This window comes from Ipomoea triloba, chromosome 14, assembly GCF_003576645.1.
Source record: "Ipomoea triloba cultivar NCNSP0323 chromosome 14, ASM357664v1".
Lineage (NCBI taxonomy): Eukaryota > Viridiplantae > Streptophyta > Magnoliopsida > Solanales > Convolvulaceae > Ipomoea > Ipomoea triloba.
The window spans coordinates 12,443,070-12,460,392 of NC_044929.1; the positions used below are offsets into that span (position 1 = coordinate 12,443,070).

Below are 17,323 nucleotides of genomic sequence, written 5' to 3' on the forward strand. Positions count from 1 at the left end.
TTCGTATCGAACCATGATCTTCCATACATATTAGTAATACTTGGTTGGAGAATAAAAATAAATGAAATAATCATTTTAAGGGTAAAAATGTCAATTTAACATTACAGGGGGAAAAGCTACCACTTTTAAAATAACTGAGAGGAGAAAACTGTCACTTTAATAACACAGGGGGGAAAAGTGATATATGCACATAACATAGGGGGAAAAAATGTCATTTTCCCTTATTATTATTATTATTATTATTATTATTATTATTATTATTATTATTATTATTATTATTGAAAACTATAAAAGTATTATTTATAAGGAAAATATAATATTTCTGATGAAAAAAAGTAATATTTTTACATCAAAATGTAAAATTATTGCATTTGTCCTCAAAAGTATTACGTTTCTCTTGTAAGTAACAAACACTTTATTACTAATTAGTATTACATTTGATAGTATAAGTATTATATTTGTTTATTGACTCGATTAGTATCATGAATAAAAATCTGTGAGACGATCTCACATAAGTGTGACTATTTTTATATAAACCAAAACATTGCTACACCCTTAGTCGAGTCCCAATTGGTCCCATTCAGAACAATGGTGTTTGCATGCAATAAATCTTTTATTTATAAATCTATATAACACGTGAAGTTTGTAGCTAGCTCAATTCCAAAACCAAAAGTCATAACAATGTGACGAGAAATCAACTGGGTAATAATAATTTAATTAATAGGCTAAAAATGTACTAACTCTAACTTGGAGTTAACTTGATAACTAAAGTTTTAAATTTAACCTTTTTTGGGATGATCCTTTCTAATTGGCAAATTATACCGTACACCACAGTGCACATAGCAATGTGCACCACGTACGTAAACGACGCCGTTTTGAGCATTGTAAACTAACCGTCTCTTTTTTTGGAAATCACGTTTCTCGTTTCGGCCGGTCTGTGTATTAATGTTAATATTCTGTGTATTCTAGGAAATCGTTCTGTGTATTCCAGACAATCATTCTGTGTATTCTAGGCAACCGTTCTGTGTATTTATGTTAGTAACACATATTGTGATGTGTTTGTGCATTCGAATATTTTGGAGGATGAGTTTTATGTATTTTGTGTCAATATTCTGTGAATTCATATTATTAACACAGGTTGTGATGTATTTGTGCATTTGAATGTTAGGATGATGAGTTCTGTGTATTTTGTGTCAATATTCTGTGTATTATGGGCAAACATTCTGTGTATTCTAGGCAAACGTTCTGTGCATTCTAGATAATGATTATGTGTATTATAGATAATGAATTCCCTGAAGTCATTCGCGTCCGCATCCACTAACATCGAAACGACGTCGTTTTGAACCAGGGTGCACATTGCTATGTGCACCGTGGTCCACGATATAACGATGAACCTTTACCCATTAGAGTTACATGGCGGGCTTTACCAAATACACAATAGTTATTGCGTGGGCAAAAAACGACTTCACTTCGCGCAAATTATTATTATTATTTTTCATGCGACTCACTGCAACATACAGTAAATCTTTATAACTCATAATGTACATTATTTTAAAACATAATATACATTATTCTAATTCATAAAGTACAATATCTTACCCAGAAATTCCATCATTCTAACACATAATGTACATCATTCTAACACATAAAGTATATTATTCTAACTCATAATATACATTATTCTAATTTATAAAATTCATCGACTTCATTTTGGACCATAGCTCACACAATAATTTGTTCCAGATACATGCACCATGTACTACTGCAAACTTTCTATTTTAGTAAATTAAAAAAGAATGTGGAACCCAAGTCTAAGATCTCTTGAGTTGTATGCAAGAAACCAAAATGTACCTAATTTATATAAAAGATTAAAAGGGCTGGGCATGCAATGTAAGCTACGCCTTTATTCTTTTCTTGTGCCATCATCATCTTCATCTTCAATTTTTCTCATATCAAAATCCATCAATTAACAATGTCTTCCCAATCCACACACTAAGTACTATACAAAAACCTATTTATCTTAGCTTCATCATTCCCTTCCTACCTAGCCACCACCGACAAGCTAAGGCGACAATAATATAATGCCCGCCCCCTCCTCCGGCGCGTCGCGGGCACGGCGGTTCAGCCTAGTGAGATGCCTAACCACATGCTTCTCCACCGTCGTCATCATCACCGGCGCCATCATCCTCATCGTCTGGCTCGCCATCCGCCCCAACCAGATCGACTACACCGTCGAAAACGCCTCCGTCGCCAACTACAACTTCTCCGACGCCGACAACCGCCTCTCCGGCGACTTCACCTTCACCGTCAAGGCCAAAAACCCCAACGCCAAAGTCTCGATCTACTACGACTCCATAAACGCCTCGCTCTCGTACGACCTCTCCCCCATCGCCACCGCAAGTGGGACCCCCTTTTACCAGCGCAAGAAGAGCACTAAGGAGTTCGAGTTGTTTTTTCCGACGAGACGGGCGGTGCTCCCCGACGTGGCCACCCGGGATCTGAAGAATCAGAGCTCCACGGCCGGGAAGGTGGCCGTGGACCTAACCATTTATGCTAAGATTAGGTTTAAGGTATGGTTTGTGAAGTCAGGTCATTTCATGAAGGTTGTGTGTTCGCCTATAAATGTGCCTTTGTCTAATAAGGGATTTCAGCCTGAATTTTGTCAAGTGTATATGTGAACACTATATTAGCAAGTCCATATATAGGTTATTTTTATCATTTTCTTTTTTAATTTGTTGTATCTAAAAAGGGTTTTCAATTTATTTGTTTGTTTTTGTGTTGTGGTGTTAGCTTATTATTGGGTTCTATTTGTGTTTTGGGTTTATTTTGCTGGCTGTGAAGTGTGAATTGAAGCAGCCTTTGTAACAAGTACTCCCTATTTATACAGAATGGGATGGTTATATTAAGTTTCTTGCTTGTGTAAATTGTAATTATTGCACATTCTGTCAACTTTCTTGTGTAATATTGAAAACAAAATAGTGAATGATAAATCGTCTTAGGTTGCAATCAACTAAGGTTGTGTTTATCACGTTGATGAGGCCAACTTTTTTCATCATCATTTACATGCATGGACAAATTAAATCCCCGGTTTGGACCAAATTCAACAAATATCATGCACAAGTTGGAGCCAATTTTTACCTTTTACCCTACTTAAGAAAAAGAGTGTCAACTTCATTTGGAGACCCAAATGGTTAGTGTTTCGTTTTTTTTATTAAAAAAAAAAAAGAAAAAGAAAAGAAATAATAAAATGATAACTGTAATTTCTATTACAGCAATTTTAGTGTACTGCATTTTCACTTTTATATCCTGAATTATGATCCATTTTGTAAAGTAGACTACTAACATATATACTCCAGTTCATTTTTAGTGTACTTATCATTTGGATTTATTTTGCTGGCCGTGAAGCAACATTTGTAACAAGTGCTCCCTGTTTATACAGAATGTGGGATGGGTATATTAAGTTTAGTAACTACTATACCAAAATGGATCAAAGTTCTAATATAATGCAAAATTACTATTATTTAAAACCCCTCCAAGTTTCGTCATATATATTTATGCATTTAGAGAGCAAATAAAAAATGATTCACATTATTCGACAGAATTTTAAACAAAAATGTATTTTCATTTAATTTCCCTTTTCCTTCTTAAGGTGCGTGATTTGTATAGTTAAAGGTGTGTCATTATTAAAAGTCAAATACTATCAAAGAGGACCAATTTCGGTGTGGAAACTGATACAGATGAGCCCATAATTATTAATTGAAAATAGAAATCACGCACCGCTTCAATAAACCTGCCGAAATTGGATTTCTAACCACCATTAACGGATCGTTTGATTGTATAATTTAATTTGGCAACGAACATGAAATTTCGGCCCCAGTTGTATTCCCCAGTACCCTATTAGTGCTGATGATCATCAGAACTAACCAGTAGAGTCGGAATCGCAGAGCAAAACAGCCAGGTTGCAGAAATCGCTGCCTGCAAAGTGAAAGACAATAACATTAAGAAAATTGAGTGATGCTCCCTGTTTATACAGAATGTGGGATGGGTATATTAACTTTAGTAACTACTCCGTATAAGATTCCAAATTCGACTCCTTGTCTCAATATTGGCGCGACAGTTTTAGACTATTTACTTATAAGGTCTCAAGTAATGACGGCAGGTTTCTATCATCACCCAAAAACAAAATTATTTTCCTATAAAAATGTGTAATTGTACAAAAGCATCTTTTCTAAGAAATGGAAGTATGAATCTCTTGTGTAGTTATAATTAAGTCATAGTAGTCAGTAGTCATTTTGGATGGTCAACCAGCCTATGTAGGCTATGCTCGTACCTATATTGTATCTCTCTAAATAAGAGAGATAAGATGGTACGAAAAGTAATGCCACTCGAAGCATAGGAATTTTCAGTGTTGTTGCAAACCTTTGAAGAGAGAAATGGCATCAATAATCACAAATGATTCTAGCCGTAGTAAAGTTGTAAAGTTTGAAGTAAGGGGTTCAAAAATGTTTAACATGCTAATACATCCCTGCAAAACATACAAGAGAATCTGAACTGAGGGTATTTCGATACATTATTAAAAATTTACAAATCCAAAGAGCCTGCCTTGCATGAAAACATTGAGACATTAGCAAAGCAAAACACATTAGAAATTAGTCAAGTTGCTTTGTCCAATTGAAAGGTTCCCAATCTTGTGCAAAACTTGCAACAGCTTGCTTCTGCGTCGCTATAGATTCATGCTTCCGATGTGAATGCATATCTTCAGCTGGCAACTTTAGCACACCTCTTATCACGTTGAGGCCAAAACTGCTTCTGAAATTTTTTTCATCGTCAATTACATGGACAAACCCCCGATTTAGACCAAATTCAACGTGGAAGTATGGGAAATCCTTGGGGATTGAAGCCCGCAACCCTTTTATACTTGTATCTATGAGCTTCTTTGCGTTATGCTGACTCCATTCATCTTCGGCTTCATCAATTGCCTGCAATAAAATTTGTTGGTTGGTGTATTCTGAAGACTATCAAACTAAAAGACAAGAATATGGAGCATGCCTCAAGAAACAACTTTCACAATTCCAATTCCTACTCCACACAGATAAAAGAAAGGCTACTTAAAAATCCATTCCAACAGAGACACAAAGTAAATAGGACATTAAAGCATAACTTAAGTCATACCTTCTTGAAATAGAGAGGTGCCTGTTTTGCAGCATCTTGTGGTAGAGGAATGCATTCAACTAAACAGTGGCACCTTTGCTTTGACAATCCCATAACAGTTTCAAGGAACACAACATCCTTCTCTTGCTTTGCAAACATCATAATGAGGCATTTCTTGAAATTCCGGATCTCCTCCCACACATTATCGTCAACAGATCTTGTAGCTGATTCGTGCTGTCCAAATAAAAATTCAATGTTATTACAACTAACAAGAGCAGAGATCGAAGTGGTTAAAATTTACAAGCTGCTTACAGGACAATACAAATCAAGTGGGCAAAGCTATGAGGAAATATTTACTTCTTGATTCATTGACTAGTATATGTAGAACTAATCTTTTCATAAAATTGTATTTGCCAGAATTCTAGACTCTACATAACCAAAGTACAGATATATTTTATATCATTAAATTCAAAATGGCAAATAGCAAATAATGTAGAGACATGTAAATTAAATGAATGATGAATTGTTCACCTGCATGGTTAAAATGCAACAATGACCTGGGACGATGGGCTGCCACTGCGGTAACGATAAGTAGGTGAAATTTGCAATGGCAACAACCAAATGTTTTGGTCTTGTTGGATTTTCAAAGCAGAACTGACAGCGCTCCTGCTGAGTCAAAATGCGATTTGCAAAATTAGCTACATTAGCTGATTTACCACTGTTTCCCCCTCCTCCTTTCTTCCGAGTCTTTCTCTTTGGACTATTGTCATAATCATATTCATCATCTGCCTGGCTAGACACATTATACTTTTGGTGCCGCGCAATCTTGTGAGCTAAATGAAGGTCAGCATCATCCTCTCTATTTTTTTGCCGACTGGACAGCTCGTGCATAATATAGCTATAATAAATCACATGAAAGTTAGACAAACATGACAGTTCCAATTGATAAGCAAGCAATATATATAATCTTGGATGCAAAATACCTGCTAGTGCTCCCATCAATCCGTAATCTGTTTGACTCATCACCATTACCATCGTTGGCAACTTGCTTCGCTTTCATATCTTCTGCTTCTTTCTGATTGGAAAAAGGAAGATAAGAAATGATAAAGTAAAAAGGCAAAATTTGAAATCATAATCTAATCGATTTCATAAATCTTAAAAGAAAGATACTTCTCACCATAAGTTTGTCTGCTTCATCATGCAATCCTTTCATGCGCAGCTGCATCACCTTGGCTGCCAGTTGATTTGCACTCAAGGCTGGCCTCACTGTTGAAGTGTCTTCACTACCTTTCTTAGATTCCAATTGTCTCAACTCATTGAATGCTTCAGGCTTTGAATTAGAGGAATCACAAACAACATCACCAGAGTTGCCACTTTTTGGGGGATGCATAAATTTAGACAAAAAGCTTCCATCATCTGCAAATTTATTTAAGCTGGACATTGCAGAAGAAAGAATCTGAGTATCCTCGCTTGATATTTTCTGCTTTTTTCGCTCGCCCCAAGACAATGAATCTTTAAGTTTTGGCACTCTCATTTTCGGGTTCAAAGGAGGTGCTCCCTGCAAGAAACTTTTGTGAGATATACAGCACACTTGTGTAGCCCAGCCCAGATATTCTCCGTATTTACCAGAGTAGTACCAAAGAATACAGCAAGACTTCTATTTTCGTTTCTCTTGCACTTCCAATACACCATTGCAAAGGTAAAAAAACTTTTCATTTATGTAAATATTTCTCTAGTAGTATAAACCATTATAAATATTAAAACATTCATTAGTTTAACATAAGATGTATATTATGATTTGGGAGACTACCACACCAATGTTAAGAGACAAAGAATACAAAGATGGCTATCATCATTTGGCAAGGAGAATACAAATCAAAAGAATAAGGAGAAATGCTAGGAAGCTTGATGATTCATTGTCTGGAAAGAAACAGAAAATGAGTCCATTATGCAACTAGGAAAGTAAATTAATAAAGTAAATTCCTAGTACATCCAAGATTAATAAGTTCAGTTTAGGCAATTGAATTAGGAGCACTCTTTAACTATACTAACAAAAGTTATCCTCCTCGGAAAGTTATAAGTACTTTACCCCTTTTATCTTCATTTTTCATGTAAAGAGCACCTCAATTAATAATGCTTCAGCTGATTCTAAGGAGCTCATAAATGTACAGTTCTTTTTTTTTGGTGCCAAGATGTTGGTACCTTTCTTTTTCATCAGTGCAATCAGTGTTGCAAAAATCCCGCCTAGGCGCCGATTAATCCCCGCCTAGGCGCTAGGCGCTGGTCGACTGCCTAGCGTATCACATTAAATGGTGGTCTAGGCGGTTGGCCGGCTAGGCGACCGCCTAGGCCGCCTAAGCTCCGCCTAGGCCGCCAAAGCACGGCCTAGGCCGCTTAGGCGCTGACCGCCTAGGCGTCGACTAGACCGACTAGGCCCCGACTAGGCCTTCTAGTCAGTCGATTAACTATTGTTTTTTTTAATGGGTTATTTCACTCAAAACAACATCATTTTGAGCGAAATAATCCTAAATTGTACAAACTTTAAATATTTTTTAAGTTAATATTTAATATTTTAGTATTAACTATTAAAGTATTATATAATTTATAATTATTAGTCTTTAAAAAATTAAAAATACTTAAATAAATTTTTAAAAAATAAAAAAATACACGGGCGCCTAGGCGCCGATTAATCCCCGGCTAGGCGTCCTAGGCGCTAGGCGCTCCCCAAGCGCCTAGGGAGCGCCTAACGATTTTTTCAACCATGAGTGCAATAAAACTATTCAGACTTTTAGTGCCTTATTAATATTACTTCAATAAAATAAAAAAAAAAAAAAAAAAATAGAAGCTTAGACACACAATAAGAGATAGAGAGAGGCAAAAAATAGCAGGCAGCCTTCAAAAGCTAGCTTCACAGTTTCTAACTATGATATTTTTAACCGAGATGAGTAAATATTCACTAGGCCGCCATTAAAATGGCTTGCCCGAGTAGTATCCAACTACCACAGGGAGAAGAGAGCCCATCAACATGAGATACAAAGAGAATACAACAAAAAGAATTTCAAAAAGCACCATGAACCAGCCATGTCTAAACTTTCTAATGTTTAGCCTGAGTGCTATCCAAAATTCCAAACTCTAAAGAAAGCACTTGCTAACATTTAATATAGAATGACACAACACGAGGAATAAAATGCTTGGTTAAGAAATATTCAAAAAGACAATCAAAATGCAAGCAGCACACGCAATCTAAATTACCAAAAAAAAAGGGGAAAGAGAGAAAGAAGCTCCAATATAATACAACACAAGAGAAGAGACAACTTGACAGAGCACAACTTGCAATGTAGATATCTGCACGTACAGAATTAAGGTTCAAATCACAACTTGAAATCTAGACTAAAGTAGTTAATTTAGGGAATTACCTTCTCAACAGATCCCTCTTCGTGTTTGTCTGCATTCTCATTCTCCATTACACCCCTCCTCCTACTTTTGATGGCATGAAGATGAGCATGGGTTGGGGCAACTTTGCGGGATGCAACAGAAACAGCTAGTTGACTCAGTGAACCCCACCGTTCTTCAACTACCTGTTATAACACTTACTGCATTATATACTTATATGCATGCAAGAGACTACTAAACAAAATTCTAACAGCAATCCATGAGCATCTACCTCATCCAACTTTCGTCCTTCACGAGCAGCTTGCTCTTTAGCTCGCTTTAAAGCTTTTAGCCTCCAGCTTGCACCCCCATCACCAACAACTGCAGAAGATAAAAGTTGTTCGCCACTGGCATTGGTTCCTTCTGAATCTTCAGGATAACCACTTCCATTATCCTTCAAATATGGGTTGAGTTCTCTTGGATTTACTTTTCTAGTCTGAACCAGAAACAGAAAAGAAAAATGGGTAATCCAACTGATCACACAAAAAAACCGATCATAAAAATTCTAGTAGAGAAGTTTGAACTAATATACTTTGCTGACAACTAACACAGAATTGTTCCACTTTGGGGTAGAGGAGATGCATTTTTCAAGCATTTATGGGAGGTTAGCAACTAAAATACATGTGTGCCTTTGAAAGTAAAAAAGAAATAGAAGAGCTAAAAAAAAAAAAAGCGACACCAACCAACATGGCCAATGGCCAATCAACAATACAAGTTAAAAGTGATGGTGATGTCCTATCCTCAGACTGAACAGATCAATAGAAAATACAGACCTGGGTCACTTGTGATTAAGAGTTAGATAATTGGTATCATCAATATGAGCAGTCAAAATCAATAGGTCATAGAAATAGAATGTACCAGAAACATACCTCCTCAGCTTGATTTTCCTCTGGTTTAATCTCAGCAGTTTTAGAAGCCTTCTCTGCATTGTCTGCAGGCCTAAGCATCCACTCCAACCCCATTTCTTTCCTTACACTCTCCTTATAGCTTTTACTACCACCATCCTCTGATGAATAATCATCAGACGAGGCATCTTTTCTACGACTTCTTTCTTTAATTCTGGAACCGCCTCTGCCTTCGTCATCAGAGCTATTTCTGTGTTTTCTCTTCTGCTTTTTCTTCCTGTTAGTTTTCCTTTTCTCAGCAATGTCTGAACAAGCACTGGTACTATCATCTGAATGTGAGGAAAAATCCTCATCTGAAGCATACCATTTCTTCTTTTTTCTAGATCCAGTTTTCACTCTTTCAAGATCATCATCTGAACTACTGTAACGGGAACTTCTCTTCTTCTTCCTGTCTTTTTTCTTTTTACGATGAGACTCTTTTCTATGTTTTTGTGAATCATCTGAGTCTTCATTCTTTTCCTGACACAAAACACCACAGATAGATCTTAAGGAAGCATTAAATGAGGGGGAAGTTGGTACACATGTTCAGTTGAATTTGAAAAGCATAAAGCTGAAATTTTAAAGCTCACCTCATCTAGTTGGTTACGAGGGATGAACTTCAAACCTGAAAGCATATTCTTTCTTTCTACTTTGTCCCAAGACCAAACAATGGTCAAATCTTAAATAGACTTGTTTTTACCCTGAAAAACAGAGAACACAACAGCAAAAGCCATTAAACCACCAAATGAGTTTCTTCCTGCTATCACAAATGATCATGATTCATGGCTCTTTTCAACACATAACAACACTAAAACAATAACTCAGCAAACATTTGCAGATAGTCCGTACACATTTACAATAAACTGGTGCTATTAGTCATCATTGCCCATGGATTATCCAAAAGCAAAACTATGTTGCAAAGACGGGAAAACACACGGAATTATCCGAAATAATAAACTAACCTAAAAGAATTTCCTAGGTTTTACCATTCTAAACATGGATTTACCATTTAATAAACTAATTATTGAGCCCCTATAACATGCTTGATTTTATCATATTGAAATTGTATATTCGTTGGATTTGAATTGAATGTTTATTATTACAAGTCTACTACAAATTTTAAATTAATCAAAAAATATGGGAAAATTTTTAAAATAACCAATATTAGAAAAGATGAAATACAGAGAAATCCTCAGTCGTCACAGGAATCACAGCATTCAAAACTTCATTCTGGAGCTCTCTCTTAATCCAACGTCACTATCAATTATTTACGCATGGTAAGCAAATCAAGCAATATTATTACCAGGTACAAAGCCAGGATTTCTTTTGAATGGGGGTTCAAAAATGTTCAAATGCAAAATATCAAAGAATAAGATTGTTAAAATACAAAATACATTATAAAATACAAGGTTTATGATGAACTACAGGATAATACTCCTCTAAGTTCAAATCAAGGTAGAATTGCTTCATTTGAAACTTAATCAAAAATATCTTACTCACTGCCCCACTGCTCACTGACACACTAATAAATCTAGACATACTCACTGCCTCACTGCTCACAATCCTCACATTCAAAACAATATTAGAATTTAGACTTACTCACTGCTCAGGCCTCAGTGCTCACATTCATATAATTGATATAAATTGAACAAATTGAGGCAATGTTAAATTAGGGAAATTTGGGCAAAAATAAATTTAGATAAATTAGGGCAAAAATACGAACCTGAGTCCTGAGAGGAGAGGCGGTGTTCCTGCTGTCCTGTTGATCGGTAAGGCAGCCGGCGACTGGTCACCGGTGTGGCGGTGTCCGTGCGGCACAGACAGTGAGACAGGGACAGAGCGACAGAGCCACAGAGGACTCCTGAGTCCTGAGAGGAGACGAGAGGCCGAGAGAGGCAGTAGCCGGTTCTCCGGTAAGCAGGGACGGGAGAGGCAGCGAGGCAGAGAGGCCGGAGGCGACGAAAGAGAGGCTAGAAGCGGGAGAGGCAGAGAGGCGAGGAAAGAAGCGAGAGCTCTTCGGTCAAAACTGTGAAACAATGAAAAAAAAAAAAAATTAGTCCGTATATATAATACAGCTCCAATACGTCGTCGTTTTGGGGCTGATTATTATTACATTAAAGCAAACTCATATTTAAAAGAAATAGAATTGAAATTTCATGAAAAAGTAATTACTGAAAATATGAATTGGGGCTTACATTAAAGCAAACTCATATTTAAAAGAAATAGAATTGAAATATCATGGAAAAGTAATTATTGAAAATATGAATTCAATTGTTTGGTCGGTAGAAAAGAAATTAGTGAGAATATTGATTCTATTGTTTGGTTGGATTTGTAATTATAAGGAATCCTCTAATATAAAATAGTTGATATCTTTGATTTTGAACCATTATTCACTCTCTATTTTAGTTGTTTTTTATATTAACTGTCTAATTCTTAATAAGAAATTGATACTCTTTTATATATTTTGGTGTCTACATGTGCAACTGTCTAAAACCAGTAGCAAATGAAGGATTTTGAAATGTTTTGGATCAATTTTGGAAGCAAAGAAAATTACTTAAGGAATGAAAGGAAACGACAACAAGCTAGATTTGGAAAAGATTACTCTCAAATTTCATACCCCTCACCCATTCATTACACATTTACACATCATACCCCCAAGTCACTCAACCCCCATATGACCATTACAACCATTCACCAACCGTTGGGGGGTCACTATTATACCCGATGATGACATTGAAGATGATGAATATTCCATGAGACCAAGTAAGGAAGAATATGTCAATAATCAATGGCAACCTCAAGAGTCATTCTAAGTTTCAATGCTTTCTCTAATCTTCCATTTGGAGAAGTCTTAATTAGCGTTCTCCAAAAACATACATAAAGTTGGAGAAGGGAGAAAAGTTAGGCAATTGGAGAGATGATTTTAGTAAGCAAGTTTTCTATTTTCCATTCTTTCACTTTTCTAATTCTTTGTTTTTCCAGAAAATCCTCTATTTTTTCATGTTGGTAAACAACCTCTAAATTTTTATGACTTAATAAAAGTTTTTTGAAAACTCGTTTGCTCATTATCCTCTCTAGGCACTGAAAATGCTAGGCCATTGAAATATTATGTAAAAGATACAGTATATATTCATGATCATAGGTCATATGCACTGAAAGTAGAACCATACAATAAAATTGGCACAGAGAAACCAACTTGATTAGCTTGAGGGGTCGTGCATTCTCATCTCTTAAGAAGGTCGGGAGTTCAAACCCCTTTTGTATGGAAAACCCAATATGGCGATTAATTTGCCCTCAAATCTTTTCTCAAAGAGAAGTTTCATACAAAGGATTTGGGAATCTTGAAGTACTTCTTGGGTATTGAAGTTGTCCACTCCAAGAAAGGTATAATTCTCTCGCAGAGGAAGTATGTAATGTTGGATTTTTTGAAAGATACTGAGTTGAAAGAGTCAAAGCCTTGCGAGACACCCATGGATCAAAGTATCAAGCTCGTTCTTGGTGAAGGGGAGCCACTCGATGATCCCGGGAAGTATAGGAAGTTAGTGGGAAAGCTGAACTATCTCATTATTAACCCACCAGATATTGCTTTCTCGATATGTGTGATAATTGGTAAGTCAATTCATGGAGGTTCCTATGTAGATTCATTGGGATGCAGCCGTTCGGGTTGTGAAATACCTAAAGAAGGCTCCCGAGAAAAGGATCTTATATACTAGTTGGGGCATACGAATGTTGAGGCGTTTAATGATGTTGATTGGGCTAGATCACCGAGTGATAAAAGGTCCACAACAGGGTATTGTGTGTTCATGGGGGGGGGGGGGGGGTATTTTGGTCTCGTGGAAGAGCAAGAAGCAGATTGTGGTAGCCCGTTCAAGTGCAGAGTCTGAGTACAAGGCAATGGCGTACGTAGTGTGTGAGGTGGCCTTGATACGTAATATCCTTGAGGAGATTGGTATAAAGGTGAGTATATCGTTTTAGGAAGGATTAGTTAGAAGGTTTCGCCTTTCATCTTTTTGATTTTTTGAACTTTTCCTTTTGATTTTTGCGTACTCCAACATCCATCTCATCATCCACCATCTAACTTTTTTTTTTTTGAAAACCATCCACCATCTAACTTAATCTCAAAAACCTCTCTTCTTAACTAGTTTGAATTTTTTAAAAGTTTTTTTTAGGTCCACTAACATATGTCCAGCTATATTTTAATCATTTTAAATTATAATTATAATTTTAATCATATGAAATTCAAGTACATTAATAATTAAATTTTAATAAAAAATATATTATTAAAATTATATATCACATAAAAAATTGTTGCATATTTAAATTTTTGTAATAATATATAATTAATACAAAAATAAAAAACAATAAAAAATTGTTGGCCATTGTAAGCAATGACCTTAACAAAAAAAAAAAGTTTAGAATAACTGCCAACTAGCGGCCACCAAGTAGCACCCAGCGGGTCTCAACATGTAATTTTTTTCTCCTGGAAAGAATCATGTTTTTGAAGAGAAAAATTTCTTCAAAAACCTCCCCACCCATTAGTCAAAAACCTCAATCCCAATTTCTTGCTCGAAAAAAACCCCTACAAGAATTGTTGTTGGTGATGACTGATGATCTTACAAGAGCTAGGGAGACATTGACCCAAGGGAGAGAAAATGGTCTAATTCATAGATGTGGGCTTTCCGATTAATGTTGTTTGATTAAAAATCCAATAGCTTAAAAAAATCAAGCTAGGTCCAATATATCGTGAACGCTGAATAAATACACATCCCAACAGTTATTGCGTGGACCGTGGTCCACAAAGCTGTGTGGATCCCACGGTTCAAAAGTGACGCCGTTTCGCGTGTAATTTTTTTTTTTTCATGCGACCCGCTGTAACATACATTTTTATAACTCATAATGTATATTATTCTAAAGCATACACTATTCTAACTCATAAAATATATATGAGTCTAGATTGATATTCTATTTTCAGTTTTGTTGTTCACTTAATGCATGGCTGCAGGTAATAGAGTTGCAGCTTCCCTCATATATTGTTAACACCATGGTAATGGACCTTTAGGAGACTTTAAGAACTAAGAAGACTATATTTTCCTAAGCATGATTAATCTTATCTAACCTATAAGATCTGAAGCTCTGGTTGTCTATTGTTAAGTACTGATTGGACTATGCTTAATGACAAAAGAACCAACAGAGTTGAATTTCAGACCTTCATTTGAGGTGCATTATAGTAGAGGAGCGATTAGACTGATTCTGAGTAGAACCATTGTGCATATATTATATATACACACTTTACTATGTGAAACATCTTGACTTATTACTCCCTTTATTTACAATTTCACTTTTCCCTTAAAATGTTTATCTTTTGACATGATTATTTCTTTTTATTAGGTTTAAAACAATGAAAATTACTTATATTCATTAGCTATTTGTAAATTGACAATCTCACCACACGAGTAAATTAGATAAGAAGATATGATTTAATACAAAATCCATGCAATAATTGAAGAATAACATGTTAAATTAGGATGATAAAATTAAAAAATAAATAAATAAAAAGAAAATATATCTGGACTGGTGAACTGTAGAGGCTTCAGGTCTTGGATTGAAGAATATAATTTGAATATGGTTGAGTGTTGACATTAGAAATTGGTCCATAAAACAAGTTTGAGGGGCATGTAGACAAAGTGGAGCAGTGAAGTCAGATTCATCATCCATGAGCATTATAGATAGACTTTCGAAGTAGTTTTACAAAAATAAAAATATAAAAAAAAATTATTTCAAATTACCGTTAACAAAAATAAACACATTATATATACATTGTCATGCACCGCGTAAATACTAGGGTGAATTATTTGAAAGAAATATTTGATTTGTCTTATCAAAAAGTGAATAAATCAAATATTCATACACCAGACAGTGCAAGAAAGTCAAAATTGGAAGCTACAAGTTACAAGACACATACTTATCAGATTACTAGAAGACTTCTGAAGAGATAATGAAGAAAAATTCAAATTCATCTGACAAAGGCTACCAAGGACATTAAATGTTGCAGATCAAGCTAGCAAGAGCTATCAGATCAAGTGGATGTTCAAAATTTGAATTTTCACAACGGGCAAATAACTTTTTCAAGTTATTATAAAATGTCCAAGCAAACTTGAAGACAAGAAGAACACGGATAAGCACTTGCATACGGTTACAACGACGAAAGCAAGAAAAATCAAAATGGCAAGTCTTGAGCTAAAATTGAAAGAATTCAAGTATGAGAGAGAATTTTTTTTTTTTTTTTTTTTTTTGTAAAGTATCTCTACTGAGTATAGAAAGAAGGGAGAGTAGCAATGAGTTTGTGAAACCTTAGTGAGTTTAGCTTTGTGGAAACACTCGGGGAAATTAAGTGTAGCTTTGTACGAGACACTTAATTGGTGTAGGAGTATAGCTTTGTACGAGATACTCGGAGTTGAGTGTAGCTTTGTTCAAGACACTTGGTGAAATGGTTGGGTAGCACTTAGAGAATCACTATTTGTATCTGGGTGAACGAGATAGTGAATTTCATCCTTGGAGTGAAAGGAGAAGAGCGGATTAAGAGGATTACACCACCTTTGAACCACTATAAATCTCTCTCTCTACTTTACTTTACATGCAGGACTTTTATTCTTGCATTCTTATCTAAGCTAACCCATTTACTATTCATCGTATTATTTATTCATCTTATTATCTGGGTTTGTGTGAAATCACATGTGCATGCAAGATATATTCTTTATATAACTTATCCTTTACTATCTTGATAATTATCTTCAAACCCATTTCATATTGACCAAAATTATTTGTTTGGGTTTGATAGTTCTCATGTATGCATGTGCACGTACCAAATTTCATATACTTATTATTTGAGCTATTTCAAGTGTTTTCTAGGTGTTGCATGCAAATTATCTCTTCATATGTACATGCTTTAATTTATACTCCGATGCGTAGCACTTCATCGTATTTATTTTCCGTTGTGCACTCTAAGTTGCTTATTTGATTTATGCTTGTTACTTAGAGTTGAAATTACCAAAGTGTTATAAAGTTTTTAAATTGTTGAAAAGTCTATTCAACCCCCTCCCCTCCCCCCTTCCTCTAGACTTTTCCGACACTATCGGAACCAACATAAACCATTCGTATTTTGAGAATTGCGGCATTCAATGGACTAATATAAGATAGTGAAGGTGGCCAACTACCACATAGTGTGATAGCTAGCACCCCGGTTACCATGAGTATTATATATATATATATATATATATATATATATATATATATTACTACTATATATGCATGGCTTCAGAAGTTTTGTTATAAGGTTAGGACAATGGATAGCTTTATCATAAGTTATGCAATAGATTGTAAACTTTTGTTAAATTAAAATAAAGGTCTTAAATAATTGAAGATGGAAACTCACACCATGCGTCTATATGGAAAGGTGATGCAAGAAGTTGGCAACATATCGAATGTCATTACCACAAGATACAAAGATTCAAATAAAATGTGATAAATATTGTAATATAATATAGAATACTTTAATTCTAAGATATATTTAGTAATGATAAATAAAAATAATCAATTTACCATTAGTAGCAAATACAGATTATTTTAATTAATATACTCAGTATAATAATATGTGTCTTGAAAAATAAGTTGATGAACATTTAAAGTTTTAAGTTAGGTTAGAGTTTTTTGTTGTGCTGTCAAGTACATACGATTGTCCCCGCTCCATAACAGAGGTTTCACAACAAATGAGAACTGTATTTAATTTGGTGTCATGGGTGCCAAACTGCCAAATGATGTTGATCATATAACTACAAATTAAAGTGTTGTAAGGCGTA

At 35.3% G+C, this 17,323-nt stretch overlaps 2 protein-coding genes across 3 annotated transcripts; one reads left to right on the top strand and one right to left on the bottom strand.

Annotated features, from left to right (window-relative positions):
* Positions 1–1,915: 1,915 nt before the first annotated feature.
* LOC116005094 (uncharacterized protein At1g08160-like) lies at positions 1,916–2,910 on the top strand. Its single transcript, XM_031245336.1, has one exon. The coding sequence runs from the start codon at positions 2,082–2,084 to the stop codon at positions 2,676–2,678; it is 597 nt and encodes a 198-aa protein (XP_031101196.1). The 5' UTR covers positions 1,916–2,081; the 3' UTR covers positions 2,679–2,910.
* Positions 2,911–4,443: 1,533 nt separating this feature from the next.
* LOC116004695 (CWF19-like protein 2) lies at positions 4,444–11,490 on the bottom strand. Of its 2 annotated transcripts, none has more exons than XM_031244852.1 (10): positions 11,191–11,490; positions 10,058–10,168; positions 9,453–9,941; positions 8,816–9,019; positions 8,568–8,729; positions 6,329–6,709; positions 6,135–6,226; positions 5,683–6,049; positions 5,173–5,385; positions 4,444–4,979 (listed from the first exon to the last, which is right to left on the bottom strand). In XM_031244852.1, the coding sequence occupies exons 2-10, from the start codon at positions 10,100–10,102 to the stop codon at positions 4,650–4,652; spliced, it is 2,283 nt and encodes a 760-aa protein (XP_031100712.1). In that variant the 5' UTR covers positions 10,103–10,168; positions 11,191–11,490; the 3' UTR covers positions 4,444–4,649. The 2 variants fall into 2 exon arrangements, with proteins under 2 accessions (XP_031100712.1, XP_031100711.1); XM_031244851.1 differs by having other exon boundaries at positions 9,453–9,947.
* Between the last annotated feature and the right edge of the window lie 5,833 nt (positions 11,491–17,323).